A 20,241-nucleotide genomic window follows, 5' to 3' on the forward strand; every position below is an offset into this window, starting at 1 on the left:
TTTTATCGACACAATTAAGTAAGAAAATGAGAAACACTTTATTAGTCATTTACTAAATTGTTCAATTATTATTTTTGTCGTGTTATTAATGTTATCGTTTATCAATAAGATTAATGTATTATTATGGTATCGTATGATGGCTATATATTTTTTTTTTGGTTTGAAATAACTTAAAATTTCCGGGTAAATCTGCTTTTCCAATATGTGTATTAAATACGTATGCCTATATTAAATGATTAGATACGATTAATTGTGATACAGCACTTAATGACATTCAAATGATATTCAATGTATATCTATTATCTGGATACAATTTTATTTGGAAAAGTTTTAATAGTAAATTTATAATGACAATTATACGCCTATCACTGATAATACATAATAATATATTTGTTAACGGATATAAATTCATCTGACTGTACTGACAGTTGAATACGATTCGTGATAATTAGTGATCCACCAATATATAATTATTAGCATTCAATACTTTTTATATTGTGATGGCTTAATTCTAAATTCGAACACCTGACGATTTATGATGGTATATTATATTCTATAATACGAATTACGAATGTTCGTCACAGTGCACGAACCATTCGGCGAATATTCGTAATAATCTCTGTCTACATTATTGATCACTTCTTCTTCCAGTTCACTTAAACTTTTTAAATTCTGGTTTTAACACTAGGCAGTTTTGCGCATGCTTTAGGTTGAAAGCGTGTTACGCACCGTTTTCAATTTTTCGCCGGAAGCAGTGTTGTCACATTTTTATAATGCTGATTTTAATGCAAATATGTAATAATTATAGTATTAGTACCACACATAACATTTGTGTTAAATTCTTCAAAATTACAGTATTTTTTTTGCTTATTAGGTACTATTATGCATTTTTTTCTCAAAATCATTCGCTGGTTGTGGTGTTGACCTAATGACCCATCGGTGATGGATATACGTGCGCTATCACTTTCATCACGAAAAACGGCCTTTTTTTTAAACCGGTTTGAGACATGCAATACGCAGGCTACGCATGCACTGTCATGCGTTTATCTAGCGAATGTTGACAGGACTATAGAGACTTATATTGTGAAGCGTTCACTATTCTCAGTTATTCCCGAATATGACATGCAGACAATTTAGAGTTGAATAGACGGAGTGTGATTTCATTGTATACAGATATGAAATTATACACACTTTAAAGTGCGTTATTATTAGCTACACGTATAATGAAAATATATATTTAATATGCAGTATGCTGTTTATTATGTATATTGAATGTATATTTATTTCACACTATTTTTCACTGAAAATGGTTTATAACCGCATGTTGATTGTTGGTGGGTTGAATTTATTTATTATACTTGGCTTTCTGTTTAAAATACAACGAAAATTCTCACATTCCAGTCCCGCCTGTCTTGTAAATTATTATGCATTGATTTAATTTGTATACAAATCCATAATAGTTTTATTTATTTATAGCTTTCGTGTAAAACATTGTAGGTACCTATCATCATCATCATCAGGGGCGCGACAACCCGGTGTGGGTCCTGGCCTCCTCCAACAGCTCACTCCACCTGTCCCTATCCAGTGTGGCCGCTTTCCAATTTGGTACCCCCAGAATACGGCAGTCACTGGCAGCTCCATCCAACCAGCGAATCTTTGGCCTGCCTCTTCTTCTACGTCCTATTGGATTGCTGGACATCACTCTCTTTGCCGGTTCATTGTCATTCATACGGTGCACATGACCTAGCCATCGCAGTCTCCCAATCTTAATTGATTGAACTGCGCTGCAATCTTCGTACAGCCCGTAGAGCTCGGCATTATATCTTCTCCTCCAATTGGTGCCACCCCTGATCGGTCCATATATACGGCGGAGAATTTTTCTTTCAAAAATGTTCAGAGCTCGTTCATTTCGCAGAGTTAATGTCCAGGTTTCCGATGCGTAGGTGAGCACTGGCTTTACAAGTGTCTTGTAAAGAGTGCTTTAAGTTCGGCGATGTAGTAAGCGGGACTTAAAATGTCTTAACAGGCCAAAGTAGCATTTATTCGCAGACATGATTCTCTTGTTGATTTCTTCTTATAGGTACCTATTTTAACAATATTATATATTATTATAATATGTATATGATAAAAATACCTTCAGGACCATTTCTCAACTCGTTATTAACCTATATATAAACCTCAAGAGTGCAGCTTCACCAAACTGTTCCGCTAGCAGATGATAGATTCAAGATCGCCGTATATGGGCCTCTGATAGGGAATGGAAAGATAGAGATGTTCGATCTGCTTGGAAAAAATATTAATTTATATCTAAGTAATAATATAATTCACAATCCTTATAAGAAGAGTGTCAGTCAACTTTACACTGAACATTTTTAGGGGAAATTAAAAAATGGATTAGGTAGTTCGGTTCGATTCGCTTACTTTTGAAATAAAATAGTAATACATATTAATAATCTCACACCCCGATGTTAATATTATGTAATCACATTATAATAATAAGTACATGTTATAAATTAGCAAAATGTGGAAAAAACTTACAATGCAAATAAAATAATGTGTAATCTAATAACTACTATGTTATGAATATCTTACTCAAAAGAAACATCAATATTTATTTTCATGGTAACCTAAATACATCGCTCCCGGCCTCGTCATTAGTATGTAACGATTTATTATTATATTAAATAAATAATATTGATCTTATATACAGGCGATTATGACTATGATTAAAGCAGTACCTGCTATATACCTAGATAACATTAGTATATTAATTTCTTATTACTTCTAATGAATGAATCAACATTCAACCCCCTCTAGAGCAGAGCACAACAATGTCCGGTCTCATGTATTTCCTCGAGTGCGTCATTTCCGATTTCCCAGTGACTCACTGCACTTTTAGACTTTCCTGGAGTGGGAGGGGGTGATGACGTGCCGTATTATCGCATACAAAATGCATTACAAGCATTTTCTGAACATAGTAATTAATATGGAAAGGGGACGTAAATAATATTTAAAAAAATAATTGATTTAATAGTATAATATTATTGATAAATTTGGTCCTGCTTTTTTTTAAATCCCGTAGGTTTGAAAGATTTTTTCACCGGAAGCAAATACCCTTCCTATTCGCTAATTTCAATCGCCTCATTTAACCGGATATGGTTCGGGATAATAGGATACGTGAACGTTGTGTGATAACGGGTTTTTGCCATTATGTTGTTATAAATATAAATTGTTTATTATTAGGCACATACCTGATAAGAACTGGCAAATATAATGTACCTATCTAATATTATCATATTTATTCTGGATCCGTATAGGTAACCTTTTGAGATATTGGTGACCCAGTTCATAACAGCAATTACTTTAAAATATATTATCCAGTGCATTTATGCACACATTAATAATTAATGTGACTCTTGTTTGTGTATTATGTTCTTTTTTTCAAATTTATATTTAACAGCTGCTGCCCAAGTCATAATAAGAATATTTTTCAGTCATGAATGCCGTTTATTTTTAAAAAGTGGGTGTCGTCCGCCAAAAATACAAAAATAGCGAAATACATATTTGTATTATGCACCCAGATTTGATATTATCAGCTAAGATAACCTTTTTTTTTATTATTTTGTAATAGGAAAACAACTTTTTATACGAACTTTTAATCTAGGGAAAGATAATAGACTACTGAAGGTTGATTTAATAATAGAACAAGATATTTAAATTCAAGCACAAAGTTTTATCCTTAATGTTACATAATTTAATTTTTAAATTTGGAATAAAATCTATAGATATACCATTACCATCATAAATCATCAGGTGTTCGAATTGAGAAATAAGTTCATCACAGTATAAAAAAATAATATAGGTAGGTAGAATAATATTATGTCACATGTTAGCTTGTGGTGCCCTCACTCAGCGGACAACTTATACTGGTGGATCTATACTGAATCTATGTAATCTGATGTCGACTTGATTTATTTATCATGGTGCCAGATATAATTTCTTATTATGATATGACATTTCCCATTTTGGACACAAATTTAATTAAATTGTTTAACTTTTTGTGTTTCGCTTGTTGCAGGAATCTTAACAGATGTCCAAGACCACTTCGGCATCGGCGATGATAAGGGTGGGCTTCTTCAAACGGTCTTTGTATTATCGTACATGATCTTCGCTCCCGTCTTCGGCTATTTAGGAGACAGACAGTCGAGGACTCTTATCATGGCCGCGGGAATCTTCCTTTGGAGCCTTACCACCTTTATAGGCTCGTTCATGAATGTGAGTAGTATTTGATTTTTAATGAATTATTTTTCCCTACAAGTAAGGAAATCTTTTTCATGTAGCAATACTGTCGGATAGTTGTCTTTGGTAATTATGTTTTATTTTACACTAATTTAATAATAATTGAAATGATACTGTCAATGCCAAAGATAATGTCTGCCATTATAAGAATAGGATAATAATAATTTTCCTTGGTATATTATGCAACTGTCATCCTTACATAGTTATTTGAATTATTATTCACCACAGAAGCACAATTTCGTTTATAGATCTATGGTTTCTAGGTGTACCTACCTAGATTAATATACTATTAGCTAAAAAACTTTTTAATGCTAATGTGTGATATTGATACTATATTCCCATTGTATTACCTAAACATCTTTGTATTGTACATGATTTGTATAGACACATGTATGTTTAACTCCTGTCAAATCGTTTTCTAGTATGCAAGTTACTTGTTTTTCTTTTTTCACAATTGCTTCTCGCTCCCCACACGCTACTAATGCTCTAATTTCCCAAACAGACTAGACTGCTCATACCGATAAACTCAAGCAATCGTCAACCTTAAATAGCAGTTACACACGGCGTTTCAGGTACCAATTCAATTGTGTTGACATTTGGTTTAATTAGTGCATAATATACCTATGTAGTGTCGCCAGTTTTGAAAATTATTATAACTAGACCGAAAAGATATTCTCCTGTCAGCTTGTTGGCTACACTAGTCTTTCCTCTTACTAACAAGTTGCTGATTGTATTTAATAATATAGGTATATTTTTCGTATTGTTGTCTCCTAAAATGATGAAAGTCAAACGAGTATCTCTCTAAAAGCAAACGTCAAACTGACAGGATTGACAGAGTAGAGTGTGCAATGAGCAACCGGAGACTGATTCTAAGTCTTCGACACAATCTTCCATACCAGTCATTGACTTAAGTCAGGCTGGAAAATAGAAATTATTCCATTTTTTCCAAGACTTGCCAGAACGATTCAAAATGACATGAGCGACGCAGTGAATGTTCATCTAAAGATCTCAGAAACACAATCCAAGTACCTTGGACATTATATCCAAAGGACTCGCCTTCAGATCACAGTCGATACCATTTCACTGTAACCCTCTCATAGGCCAATGGTTTCTTTGACAAATAAAATTTATTGTTAATGAGGACCTCGCCATGTGTTATCTCGAATTTTCCTGATCATCATCAAAAATGCACATATGAAGTTATTAGTTTCAAAGTCATTTTGAGATAATCGCAAAACACATGTTTAAAATAAGTAAAAATATAAAAAATGGCGACAGATAAATATAACTGACTAAATAATCAACCTTCAGTTTATACATATTAAACCAGAATCAAGAAAAATATCAGCAAAAAAATACGGGTATGTAACCAATATTGAAATCAATAGCCTCTTATCTGATATTGCTAAAAATACACTCATGTTAATTATGTCAATTTATGATTTTTTCCTTGTTTACTTCCCCAGGATTTTGGTTGGTTCATATTTTTCCGAGCGTTGGTGGGCATTGGAGAAGCATCGTACTCAACCATCGCTCCCACAATTATAAGCGATCTCTTCGTGAAAGATGTCCGCTCCAAAATGTTGGCTCTCTTCTACTTCGCCATCCCAGTGGGAAGGTGAGTTACTTCACTACAATCAATTTGCAATGCAGTACTAAACCTGTAGATGGAGCCTAAACGTAAGAAATTGATGGCAAAAAAAGGATCTCTGGAAATACTGCACTAATTTTCATACAAACCCTCAGGATTATACTGTTCGTTGTTTGTTTCTTCCATACAAAAATACCACCCATGTCAAACTAAAATTACCTTCATAGAAAACACTAAGAGTCCGATGCATGGAATGTCACGAATCGTTTTTAGCTATTTAACCATGGAGCAGCTGTTTAATGAATAGCGAAAAAAGTCACGAAATCACTTGCACATTAGACTAATGACTTTTGCATCCACCTGTGGGTCTATTCTATACTTATCGAACACTAAATTGATAAATAGTATCAAACTTAGGGTAGGTTTGTATCAAAATATTAGCACTTATTGTAACAATTACACGAAGCTGGTTTTTATTGTTGCAATAAGTGTGATATTTTAACAGCAGCAAGATAGGTGCTGTTAAAATATAGCACTTATTGCAACAATAAAAACCAACTTCGTGTAATTGTTACAATAAGTGCTAATATTTTGATACAAACCTACCCTAAGTTTGATAATATTTATCATTTTATCACTTTAGCCGTCGATAAGCATAGAATAGACCCACTGGTAAGATGAATAATCTAACACTGTCATTTTTTAACCAAAAATTAAATAAACAGTTATGAACAAAAAATTATATTTAGTATTGATTCAATATCCAAATATGGAACACTAGCATGTTATTATTATTTATTTTCACTGTGACATCTAAAACATACACAAAGGGCAGTTTTGAAAATGTACTTTGTAAAAATTGTATTGCCATATAATTATGTAGATTTAAATTAATACAGATCCACTAAAACTCTACCTGTTACCTATGCTAACCAACTTGTTAACCATAAATTAACCATTAAATTATTTAAAGTTTATACAATGTAACTATTAATTTTGTTACATACTAATCAGTAATTTATATTGTGCAGTTTGCTTATTTTTACCATTATTGATCTTTTAAAAATTTATTAATAATTATCATTTTAAAAATGAAGACAAAACGCTGATGTGACTTTATTAATAATTAATAGTTTATAACTTCATTGTATCTTAGTCTATGCATGTTATTTTGATTAAACTGAACTTGACATTCTATGCATCAAGGGTTAAATAAATAACAGTAAATATAATATTAATTTTAGTCAGTATATTCAAGGTGTTTGTGTTACAAATATTTCGAATTCATGAGTATTTTTAAATGTTAATTAATTTGTCTTCGTAAAATTTTCAGTGGTCTCGGTTACATTGTCGGTTCGGAGACTGCGAAAGCGATGGGAAGCTGGCAATGGGGTCTCAGAGTGACTCCCATTCTCGGAGTCATCGCCGTTGTCCTGATGCTAGTGTTCTTGAAGGAACCTGAGAGAGGTCAGGCGGAAGGCGGATCGCACATCAGCTCTGGCTCATACAAGGATGACATCAAAACACTTGTTAAAAAGTAAGAACTGTTATTGGACTATTCTTAATAAAACAATGTTCCTGTCAAGATATCACTCGGTTCTCTTCACCACTAAAAAATTGTATTTTAAGAGTCGTTCAGTCAAATAAAACCATTTTTGAAATCTGTGCCTAATAGCTCTATTGACCACCAAGGCGAAGATGTGTCTATATTTTTAGAAAGTTCTGTTTAATTACATTACTAATTTTAATTTGTCTCAATGTTCTAATTCTAAGAATGTTATAGTACATTCAAATTCCATTAATTTGATTTGCTCATTTTAAGTAGATACTGCTTACTCTCATTTTTCTTATACAAAACATCATTACTCAAGAAATTTTAATAACATGATTAATTTAATTTTTATCAATTTTATGAATGATTTTGTTTTTGTTGTGTTATTTTTTAGAAGTCTTTAGTCAGTTGTTTCATTGTAATTACATTGATGAATTACATATTATTTGAAATCAGGAGATTAATAATCCAATCATAATTTTGCATTTCTGTTTATATTTATTGCTATCTTTTAAATAGCAATTAATCACATTTTTAATATGAATATTTTTTAAATCATGACTAATTTTAAAGGTTACAAACTAAATCTAATTATTTGGTATGCTGTACGTTAGTCGCGAGATAATCCGAAATCCACTTCTGCTACCACTATGTATGCCGTCAATGTATAATTTAGTAATGGTTAATGGTTTCTTAAATCTAAACTAAAAATAATCAATCGTGCTTGGAAAAAATATTCATTTGAATGCTTTCTCTTTCGAGTGCAAGGTAGGGTTATAAAGTCATATTTTCGTAATTTTATTATTACAGTCACAATCAAATGTGTAGAAAAATTTATGTATGTTTCCATCAGGCACCTTTAACAAATACATAGTCCTAGAATATTTCAATAATTTATGTATTTTCAATATATCAAATTATGGTTAGTTTAATATTATTACGACATAGTAGACAGATCTAAAAAAGCAAGCGATTCTCGTTTTTATTTCATCGATAGTTTTATGATATTCTGTTTATAGGTTATAAAATAACCTGTAAATATTGGATAATTGAACAAATATTAATTATACAATAATAAAATATTATCTATCTTTAAAAGAATCATATTTTATTTTATTCATAAGATGATTTGCTATAAATAAATATTGTCTAAATCCTGGGATCCTGATTTATGTTACGGCCAATACAGGGTTCTGCAAAGAGCGCACTATGCATATATTGTCTATGGTATATTGTAATGTGACTGGGCTGAAGTGGGGGAAGTTAAGATGTACGTGTAAGAGCTGAGGGCTATTTGGGGTTGCAGGTTATATAGAGTCAATAATCTATAACGGGGTTGGCGAACCTTTTTACCTACGCGTGCCAAAATTTCCCAAATATTATTCTTCAACTGTCTGACGTGCTGAGCAGTTTTTCATGGGGAAAAATGGTTTTTAAGAATTTTATTAAAACTGATGATGTTCTAGATACCACTCACAGAACATAGCACGCAATAGCTTTATCCTTTTTTCAATTACGTCATACACTTCGGTCCATCAATTTTGAAACGGTCTGCCAGAATTACTACTAGGAACTGGGAACTAGCTCCTCCAAGTTTTTGTTTCTTATTTGGTACAGCCATTTTTGTGGGTAGAAATGAAAACCGATGAGGCATTCTCTCGCTACAGTGGTGTCAAGCATTGTAAATCGGTCAAAATCAGAGGTTCACGGCGCGGCTTCCCCCGCCGCCTGATGAGGTTAGAGCGATAATATTGTTATATATGACGCATAAAGCCTAATGAGACCGACCTATGCAATTATATTATATTTACATTAAACGTAATGCTTATTCTTGAAGAGTATTTGCCTACTATTTTTATACAATGTGATCTGTCTATTATTATTATAGGTATTTTTTTCTCTTCAAACGCGTGCCATGAAAAATCATCTCGCATGCCACTGGTAGCATGCGTGCAATAGGTTCACCACCTCTGATCTATAATAATATGATAACTAAGTATTACTTGACTCAGGCTGACACAGTTTATTCTTATTGAATATTTTAACGATTTTACTAAATTATCTGCTACCTAATGAAGGTCAGTCGGAGATTATAAGGAAATATGATATTGAAAACTGTGACATGTATAATTTAATTTTGTTTCTTTTCAGTCCATCGTTCATGCTGTCAACGGCGGGATTCACGTGCGTCGCATTTGTGGCAGGGGCTCTGGCGTGGTGGGGTCCCCGATTCATTTTCCTCGGTCTCAAACTTCAGCCGGATGCTATTTCCGTTGTCACGTTTGAAGAGTAAGTTTACATGAATCATAATTATTATGTAATTATCTAATTATTGTACAGAAAACAGTGATGACTGTAACAATACTATCTATCAGGAAATCAGGGAGTTTACCAATTCCAAATTTGACTGACAAGTACTGTTCTGGTACGCCTAAATCCTCTGCATAAATATTGAAATGCGAATGCTGAAAGATTATTGAATAACTGTGTTATTTATCTATGTTAATTTACATTCCTGATGGTACTAACAAGAATTCTTTCTTTATCAAGTGTTACTTGTAAAAAATATTTTACAATAGTCAATCAATAATTATTTTTAAATATTTTTAATTTATGAAGACAGTAAAGTAAAATAAATCAACGAAGTACATACCTAATTTAGAACAAAAATTTATGAACCATGGATTGTACAATCAAATGTTTTTGAATACCCATCTATAAACAACTCCCTTACTAGATTATCTATACACATATGAAATGAAATATTGTTTTTAGTTATTAACCTTGTCGATATGTGTGCATATTATTTTATTACAACAGACGGTGAAAAAAATACTTTCTGATCCAAGTCCTGGAAAGTATTGTGTAAAAAATTTATCAGAACTCTATAGTATTATTATGTATTATTAAAGAGATGAATTATATTGCATGTGTTTCGCAAATACTACATACAATGTTGTTTGTGACACGATTGTTTGTTTTATGTCTAGAACTCTTTTAGCAAGTGATTGAGTAGATATATTACCATATTGACTGAAAAATAATCATATCATTGTACCCTTTATTATAAAAAAAGATTTTGTATAGAAAACCCACTCAACCGCAACAAACTAAGGACACTCTTCATAATATTATTATTTGTTCAAAAATGTGTCCTTAGAAGTAAGTATGTGGCTGTTGCTTAAAAGATTAAATTTTATAGAATCTTTAAAGCGGTACCTTCCATCGCATATGAAATCGACAGCAGTGTGCCTAGGAATATCATATTGAAAGAAAAAGTATTGGCCCAGGTTATTGGTATCGATAGAATAGCATTGACCAGTCCTTGATTTGAAAGTTTCCGTGATTGATTTGCATTTGTAATCATAAATTTCAGATAAGCTTTCATCTACAAGTATGCATCTAAATTAAATGCAAAGTTTATTAAAATAAGACAATTTCCCTCGTTACACTTTAACTAGTGTGTCTTTATGTCTTCTAATAGGTATTTTCTATTAATCAGCTCTCATAAGGAATGTGACCTGGCTGATTGATTCTGTGTGACCTGATTATTTCTTCACACCAATTTAACCCAGTTACAGTTTTAGTAATAAATATGGAAAAGTATGATATTACGGATACGTAAAATATTTGCAAAAAGAATCAATACTCCCTATGTTGTGTACCTTTACTTTCAGTGTATCATATTAATATCTCTTCGACCAATAATCGTACATTTGTAACAATCATATTTAAGTGTGAGAGAGAACGGGGTAGAAACAATACTATGTAGTTGGCTGCAGATTTTACATGGACTTAGTGGCTCTGGCTTATATTCGGACTTGTATTTAAAGGCCTCAGTAATGTACAAGGCTAATAGTGTAATTTTTCACCAGCGTGTCATTCAAATTCGGAGTGATATCCATGCTGTCTGGCATGATAGGAGTGCCGCTGGGCTCGGTGATCGCGCAGAGGCTGAGACCTCGATATGCGGACTGCGATCCTCTCATCTGCGCCTTTGGCCTGATCACTTCCTCTCCTCTGATTTATCTGGCCCTGACGACGGCCTCGGGCCACGCCAAGTGGTGCTACACGTTTGTGTTCTTCGGAGAGGTGTTCCTCAATCTCACGTGGTCTATTATCGCCGACATGTTACTGGTGAGCCTCCGCGAACAAGCAGACAAAAGCCTCCTTGATATGATGCTGATTTTTTTTTTATTTAGCGGGCCGCTCCAGATTCAATCAGAGAGACTTTATTCGGTTGCATGATAACTGCATATTATGTAATATGAATAATATTCATTTCATCATCATTACCATTCACAACATAATACATATTACCATTACAATATAGCATGGCACATCCTAAATATCATAATATTATGGTTTGTTTTTTTTAATTTAATTTTGTGTTCATTTTTTATTATTATACACCAACTAATTTGGGTAGGTAATTTTAGTAATATGTATGAAAGTTACTAAATGACTGAGTTGACGCATCTTATAATATCGCAGATGTAGTTACACTCTAAAATGGTAATTAATTATTGTTTTTCTCATGCTTGTCATGTTGAGTGGCGTAGCTACCTCTTTGCAAGAGTATGCAAAGCATTGGAGCCCAGCCGGACAAGGGACCCTAAATCTCAGTCTGATAATAAATTATTAACACATCCACAGACACAAGTTGGCCAATAAATTTTACTGATAGCACACATTCAAATTATTGTATTAAGAATGGTTTACTTACTTTTTTTTAACTTTTCGATTTAGATATATAAAAATGAGTTAAATCTTAAGATATGAATGACACTATCTAATGGAAATATGTTTGCAGGGAACATATTGATTTATCCAAAATACGACTTCTATAAACGTCGTGTTGTATTCCGTTCCACAGTACACAATGCAATGTTTATAGACGTCGTGTCCGCCGAACATGTTAATAAATTTTCTATTGTATACCGTTCATAATACATATAAATTAAAAATAAATTAGAAGGAAAGCTAAAAAAAGCTCTCAACATTATTTTAGATGGATTAGCCAATTGGATGAGAAAGAAGAGTTGTAAAAAGGTCTCGAATTTGATTTTGGATGTTTTTTTAGGGGCCAATATTTCTAGCTACGCCACTGATCATGTTACTGTAATATGTCATTTGTTAATATTGTTCCATTTCTCTGCGTAATCTCTTATCACGTTGTAAGAATAAGCGCACACAGCATACAGATTTTCAGCTGACCACACTTCGTATTTTTACATCAACGATGTTATGCCCAAATATTTCCCCAACGCTACATCACATAATTTTGGCTCCCATTATTACCATGGCAATGAATAAAAAATGTTAGTATTTATTTATTCATTGCTGACAAGGTCACAATGAGATTTTGGCGTCAAAATCATCTGGTGAAGCACCTCCCTTCGTTTATACAGATCCGAGAATTAATTTTCAACTCTTTTCTACTCCGTGTTCTCTAGCGTCTCGCTTAATTTCGGCGTCATAACAATGCTGGCGGGCCTGATCGGAGTACCCCTGGGCGTGACCATCGGAGAGTTCATGATAAAGAAGTTCCCCCAGGCTCACCCGATAATATGCGCCGTAGGACTATTTACCAGCGCCCCACTGTTGGGCGCCGCTATTTATTTCATCGAGAACTATAGCGTGTCGCCTTTCGTGTTTGTGTTCTTTGGGCAGCTAGCTCTTAATTTGAATTGGGCAATCGTTGCCGATATGTTATTGGTAAGCCTTTTTATTATTCACACTTTTTTTAATGTGCTTTATTAGTAACAATCACTAATATAATATTATAATATTTTCTCACTAACTGCTTCGTTTTCATCAGTTCCATCATACATTAGCATCTATTCAATAGAATTCACTTTCAATTTTTTTTGTATAAGCTACATCACCTGCAATATGTAAACCTATTATAATAATTAATGACAAATAAAGCATGTTCGACATTGGATAATTTATAGCACTTCAACAATATCACTTTCAGGCGGCATGCTGTTTAAATATTTTATTGGGATTGTAAATAAAAACAATTCTTTCATTCTATGCATGTTATTTTAGTACTTTTTTTTTTGAAACCAAATATGCCATAAAATAATTATTATTTTGATAAAATTCACCAATTCGGTCTAAAATACTTCTCTCTGATTGAATCTGGTTGACCAAAATATTATTAGTATAAATGAAATGTTTTGTTTTATTGTGCACATTTTCAGCACGAAAAGTAATATTTTGTCTAGTAATATCAAGTTATTCTTTCAAAATTTTATATAGTGCCATCTCTTGGCGTAACTTAGTATCTCTTTTATAACATTCAAATTTTGTTTCTTTTCAACTGAGTTAATAAAACAAATTCATAGATGTCACTGATAAATTTATTTTAATAATTTTTATGGCTTTTTAATATTATATTTTTGTTTATACAACTTCGGTCAATTGACTATATACATAAAAGGTATTAATAATAATTATTTTATTTTAGTATGTTGTTATACCTACACGACGATCCACGGCTGAAGCATTCCAAATATTAATTTCACACGCATTCGGAGATGCGGGAAGCCCTTATCTGGTTGGAGTAGTAAGTGTCCTTTTTTTCTCTATATTTGTTTCGAGACGTTCTGAAGATATTTATTAGGCATATGTAATTTTTTCAACTAAAAACCATGTACCTATTTGGAAAAATTAGAACAAATAAAATCTTGAACTTTACCACCACAGAACAGATTAATAAATAGAAATGTAAAAGCCATCGCCATGAACATGTGTTTAAGTTTATTCCATATTTTTTCACACTCGAGATACTTAGCCTGTTATACCACACCCAGTAGGGTAAACCAGTTCCCATTAATTTTATGTTCCATGTTTACCACTTACATAATATTGACATGTTATCATGTAATAAATGTCACATTGTTATACATATTTATTTTTCGTTTTTATAGATTTCCGAGGCACTTAAAATTTCGTTAATACCTGCCGGTTACGCACCGCTAGTACCTGGCTCAATTGACAATAGCACGATGATGGTGTCGCCGTATGAAGATGACAAAATCAAATTCAAATCGCTGCAATACGCCCTCTACCTTACTAGCTTCGTCGAATTATTGGGCGGAGTATTCTTCCTTTTGACAGCTATTTATATTGTACGGGATAAGATGCGGGTGGAGAAGGAAGTAACAGGTGATTATTTTTTAATTGTTTTTTTTACCATCTCCCTCTATTAACAAAAATAATCATAAAACTTGCCGGCGGGAAAAACATAACGACAGCCTTCATACCAGGATCGGTTGCTATTGTGAGGTCCACACACTCAATCGCAACATATTGAATTAAAAAACAATGTGTGAACTTGATTGCGCCATGGGATTTGAATCCGCGTCCGATTGTCCCATATAGTTTGAAATTTTCTACGCATAATGTTTTTCTCAGAAATCGCAATCTTTTTTGTGATGGATATCAAATTTTTGGCATAATAATTGAATGTAATTTATTAATATCATTGAAAATGCACTTCAAATGTCAGTGGGAGCACTTATTATTATTTTAGCATAGGGAATATTCTTTCGATATATTCACATATGGCAACAAGCAGTACATTGATATCTCATAATGTTCATAATTTCACCAAGCTTGCGCAGAGATTATTCTTTGATTCAACCTTTAAAAGTTTTAATGTAATATTATGTGTAAAATACAAATAAAATTCAAAGTACATTTGTTCCTTCCAATTTTGAATTTATAGCACAGATTAAGATAAATCTTGCATATTTTGGATTCAATTTTAATTTGGTGTTCTTTTGTTTGAATTTTGCTGCTGTCAAATTTATTTTACAACATTTTTATTAGCTCGTATTCTTATTTGTCCGGTGGTTGTTTATCCAGTACAAATCTTGCAATCGATTTTTAACTAACTTCCCGACTAGCTACACATTTGAAACTTAGAATATATCAGAACTTGATACCAATGCATTATTTTAATACTTTTAGCCATCTATAAGTAGAATTGAATTCATTTTCAGTTAATTCTATTTTGTATGAAAAGTTATTTCGGAAGAAATCCGTAATCCAATCCACTATTATTGGTTGCTAATTGGGTGGTCCTAGCAACTAAATTATTAATATATACGTGCGTTACTATGGAAATAAAAAAGGACATTTCAGTATTCTATATTTGTTTGTTTGTTTTTTATTTACTTCATATCAAGTACAAGTTTGAGCATATTGATCATAATGATTGAACAGAAAATTTAAAAACGTATATAAAAAGTTATTTTTATCTTGTATAATCTTGTATACAGTTATTTCGATATTGAAAAATGTAATTTGTATCATCGTTTTGTTAAGTAAAATAAATGTATTCCAATCAACAAAACGACTCGTAGATACATTTGTCAATAACAAATAAAACGATAAGTTTTATCTACACAAAGTGTCTAAACACTTATTAATGCTTTCCTGAACATTGATCATTTTGGACTTATCAACATATTCGTGCCATGCTTATTATGGTTTATAAATTTTTAAAATTTTATTTATTTATATTGTTATGATTTAACCATTTCATTTCACACATACACTTTATTTACTTGAAATTAAATAATCATTACCGTACTTACATGATATATTATTTATGTTTATCAAAGGGGATGAATTGGAAATCTCATATAGTTCATTCGAAGAAATCACTCGCTTAGATGATTTTACATTATTGCAGGAGTAAACAGTATTACTTTATCTCGGTAAGGGGCACTTTTGAAGCATGGCATGATTCTGCAACATTACGCACTTTCTGAGATATTAATTATCCTCTCTCATGCTGCTTATGATTGCCATATTATGATGCATTTTTATCCTCTTCATTTCGTCTAATCAATTGTAAATTGTCATAAGTCAGTGTGAAATACAACAAAAATAATCTAAAAACCTATAATCTGTCACTTATTAATTTTTTTTTTTTTTTTTAATAATATAGCAAACTTTTTAACCCATTGGAGGCCATCGTAGCCAATTTGACGCTGATGTTGATCAAGTAATTCTGGATAATCAGCATTAATTTATTTTTAAATTTTTCCTCAAACCTAACCAAACAAATTTATTTACATATTTAGAAGGACAATAATAATTTAGAATATTTCAATAACTACACAATTTTACAACAAATATTGATATTGAACATAATATAATAAAAAAGTTGTAGCAGTTTTAGTAAACTCTTGTAAAATTTACTACAAAATTAAATCCATCTTTTTTCCTTTTAATTCTGTCTCCCATGGGTTAATCATATCGTCAGTGTTTTGTAAAAAGGGCGAATTAACCAAAATGCTATTTTACAGGAGGATTTTTAACTTTTGACATTTATTTCTTAACTACCTGTGGATGATTAAAAATGTCTAACAAGTTTATAATAAAGCTTAGAAATAATACTGTCCTTATAATAGGCTTTATAATATGATATTTTAAAAGGCCTAATATGTCACATTCGCTTTTTATTCATAATATTAAATGGATATTCGCCTTTACTATCATCGCTTTTAAGCGCTATCCTGTGGAGATACAAATTCGCCGTTTTTACACAACAAAGCTAGTGAGGTACATATTGTTTTTTAATTTAAATCTCAATTTTGCCAAAATGGTTGATCCGCATTTTTTACAAAACACCGACGATATAAGCACAATAACATACGAGGTAGCTATTCTAAAAATCGAATATAAACAAAAACTACGTACATTTTATAATATAATATGTGTAATTTCACACAATATGTAATCATTTATAACACTCAGAACCCGCCCAAAACATACGAAACTCATCTTTAAAAACTTGTGACTCATTGATTATATAAAATGATACCGATGTGTACAATTTTATTTTGCGTATAAGTATTGCAATAAATGTGTTATTGGCTGATAAAAATGGCCATAGTGTTATAATTTGAAAATACAATACAAAAGATTAAAGAAACTGACATAAAAACAACCACTTTAGCTTCAAACACAAAAAATTACATTTGACAAAAATATGGAAATTTTACTTAAATCTGTATTTGAAAATAAATGCCTCATATATCTGATTACTATGATTTATGTTCATTTAATATACCATTGCTTTATTATGTGATATCAATAAACTATTCCATACCACTTTAATGATACTTGAAATATAACCTAAAAATTTTAATGTTGTCCGTACCGTAAATAAATCTCAACTTATTTTGTAATTCTTACAGTATGTAGTGTTTCTTTGAACTAGTCTCTTTCTAATAAATTGAATATAATATGGAATGCGTTGCAATATAATATTTATAATAAATCCAAATAAATCAGATACATACAAGTTTGATTCGCTAATTAATAAATTAATTTGAAAACTATTTTTAACAATTCTCTTTAAGAATAATCTCAACGGGCTGGTTTGTATGAGATTGTTTGTTTTCTGTTTCAGCCTATGCTAAAATAGTTTGATTTCAAAATAATAAGAGACAACCTATTCGGTGAGTTTAGGTCACATGTACATACTAACTATTTTATATTCTTACTGAGTATTCCAATAAAACTATCACATCGGTCGGCATATATCAAAATACACAGCATCATTTTGTTTCTAAATAAAATTGTTATAATATATTCTTTGAAAAATATAAATTACTCACAAACTAATTTTATTGATGTGGGAAATATGTGTAGGTACTTGTTAAATAGCCCAGCGCATCGCAAAACGACTTGAAACGAACCACTCTAATATAATAAATTATAAGTTATCATTGAATGCATATACTTTGATGTGTAGTTTTCGTGCCTTGTTTAACACAATCACTGCTGACCTATTAATTATCACATTTAAATAACACGTTAATTATATCTAATGGCCAAGTACTCCAAACGCGCCAGTCACAGTATTAGCTATAAGTTAGTTATTTTGACATACAGTTTTCTCATCATTTGGGTTATAAAAACAAACCTATATTGTAGATTGTGTTTAGGTTTCAAATGAACCTTTTCTGTCATAGTTCAGACATTTCAAACTGACATAAATCGTTTCAACGCATATACCTATGTATATGATACATTTTTGTGTCGATGTGTGAAGTCGAATTCAATATGTGTATTTTTAGAACAATAATAAAATGTGCCAGGTTATTTCACATGTACCTAAAAAATCATTTAATTGAAATACTTTTTTTAACATTGAAATTAATGATAAGATTTTGAAAATGTGTTACAATAATATTTGCCTGGAGTATCCAAATGCAATGACTCTTTACTGCAGTAGAGTTGTATTAAAAACTGTAATTTATGTTTTTTGGAAGGTTTTTTATACATATATATATATATTTTTACTGGAATATTCAGTAAAAAGACGAGACATCATTATGTATATATATTTATTATTTTGTTTAAATGCCCGCATGATTCGTGACCAGAACTTTAATAAACATTTTCCACCTAATGATAAATTTTGCATTATGCTTGTATGGTGAATTAATTTTATGGTGTTTTTTTAATTTCCAGAAAATTCAGCAGTCCAACCGACTCATCGGTACGCGGATGACGTACAAACGAGTACGCGGATTACGTAGACTGTTCTGTTGTGCGGACGTGAACCAATCAAAGACTGATTATAACAATAACAAATTGTGAATTTCGAGATGAATTCTCTGACAACGACGATTGTACATAAAGAGTGGATTCGAAGTATGGGTGTGTTTCGTGGAGTGTGTTTTTTTTTAATGAGTGAACGATTATCTTTTTACCTTGTTACCGTGATATTTTTTATTACTAATGGAAATTTCAATCCTTAGTAGTGGATAGACATAAGCACAACACGGAATATATCTGTTCAATTTGATTACTTAATATTTAAGTTATATCAAAATGAACAAGTATTCAGAAATGAATGTGAGCTATTAATTCTCTTCTTTACATTATATTATGATTGTTGTTTTTATTTAATAAAACGCAATTTTTTTTTATAGTACTTATTCCACTTTTAAAAGTGGAATAAGTACTATAAAAAAAAAATTGCGTTTTATTAAATAAAAACAACAATACAATGCAGTTCCACCATGAATTGACAGTTAACAAAATAAAGGAAATTATATTATGACTCGAATAAATCACAATCAAACTGTAGAGGTATGCTTATTAATACTTGTTTTTTTTCATTTCAATGCTACATTTTGATGTACAGTAAAACCTCATTAATACGAATTCCATGGGACCAAAAATCAAAAAAAAATTCAAATTACAAATTATAAAATGTATGGGGGGGGAAAAAATTTTGATTTTCATTAATTTTGTTTCCGATCATAGATGTGCCTACCGAATTTGGTCATAAAATGTCAGGATTATTTTTATTACCTTCTTAAAATAAGTAATTTTTGATTTTTTAAGAAGGTAATAAAAAATATTGAATGACTGCCTCATGAAATAGTGTATTTTATAACGATTTATTGAATATTTTTGTATGCCAGGGACTCTGAATTCATTTCGAATTACGAAATTCGAATTAAAGGTATGGTTTTATATGAAAATATTGTTCAAGGGACTTTTTTTTCAGGAAAATTTCGAATTATCAGTGTTCTTACTAATGAGGTTTTAATGTAATGCTTATGTCTATCATCACCGAAAGATATCACATGTAACATTAATATTACCAATATTAATTCCTCATGTACATGTTACTGGTTCAAAGTTACGGCTAAACTATCAACCGGTGATTATTTTTATTGGTCCACCTGTATGTACAGATCGATACCATAATTAATAGGTCTCATACAATTCTAGTTCGAACACATTTTTTGTT

The 20,241-nt window shown here is 31.4% G+C and overlaps 1 protein-coding gene across 5 annotated transcripts in view; it reads left to right on the plus strand.

Annotated features, from left to right (window-relative positions):
* The window catches only part of spin (lysolipid transporter protein spinster), a 70,323-nt gene extending 50,524 nt beyond the window's left edge, over positions 1 to 19,799 (plus strand). Inside the window, exons 2-10 of one of the 5 annotated variants that reach the window (XM_085944495.1) lie at positions 4,079 to 4,275; positions 5,766 to 5,917; positions 7,224 to 7,427; positions 9,594 to 9,731; positions 11,318 to 11,579; positions 13,918 to 14,016; positions 14,381 to 14,618; positions 16,082 to 16,177; positions 18,948 to 19,799. In XM_085944495.1, coding sequence (XP_085800621.1) covers positions 4,079 to 4,275; positions 5,766 to 5,917; positions 7,224 to 7,427; positions 9,594 to 9,731; positions 11,318 to 11,579; positions 13,918 to 14,016; positions 14,381 to 14,618; positions 16,082 to 16,158 — 1,367 coding nt within the window. In that variant the 3' untranslated portion in view covers positions 16,159 to 16,177; positions 18,948 to 19,799. Of the gene's footprint in view, positions 1 to 4,078; positions 4,276 to 5,765; positions 5,918 to 7,223; positions 7,428 to 9,593; positions 9,732 to 11,317; positions 11,580 to 12,898; positions 13,161 to 13,917; positions 14,017 to 14,380; positions 14,619 to 16,081; positions 16,178 to 17,880; positions 17,930 to 18,947 lie in introns of those variants that run through there. The other 4 variants (XM_085944499.1, XM_085944497.1, XM_085944496.1 and 1 more) reach the window with 4 other exon arrangements.
* Positions 19,800 to 20,241: the final 442 nt, after the last annotated feature.

Source organism: Rhyacophila brunnea, unplaced genomic scaffold (assembly GCF_057557595.1).
Source record: "Rhyacophila brunnea isolate RB1 unplaced genomic scaffold, BYU_Rbru_1.0 scaffold_17, whole genome shotgun sequence".
NCBI classification, from domain to species: domain Eukaryota; kingdom Metazoa; phylum Arthropoda; class Insecta; order Trichoptera; family Rhyacophilidae; genus Rhyacophila; species Rhyacophila brunnea.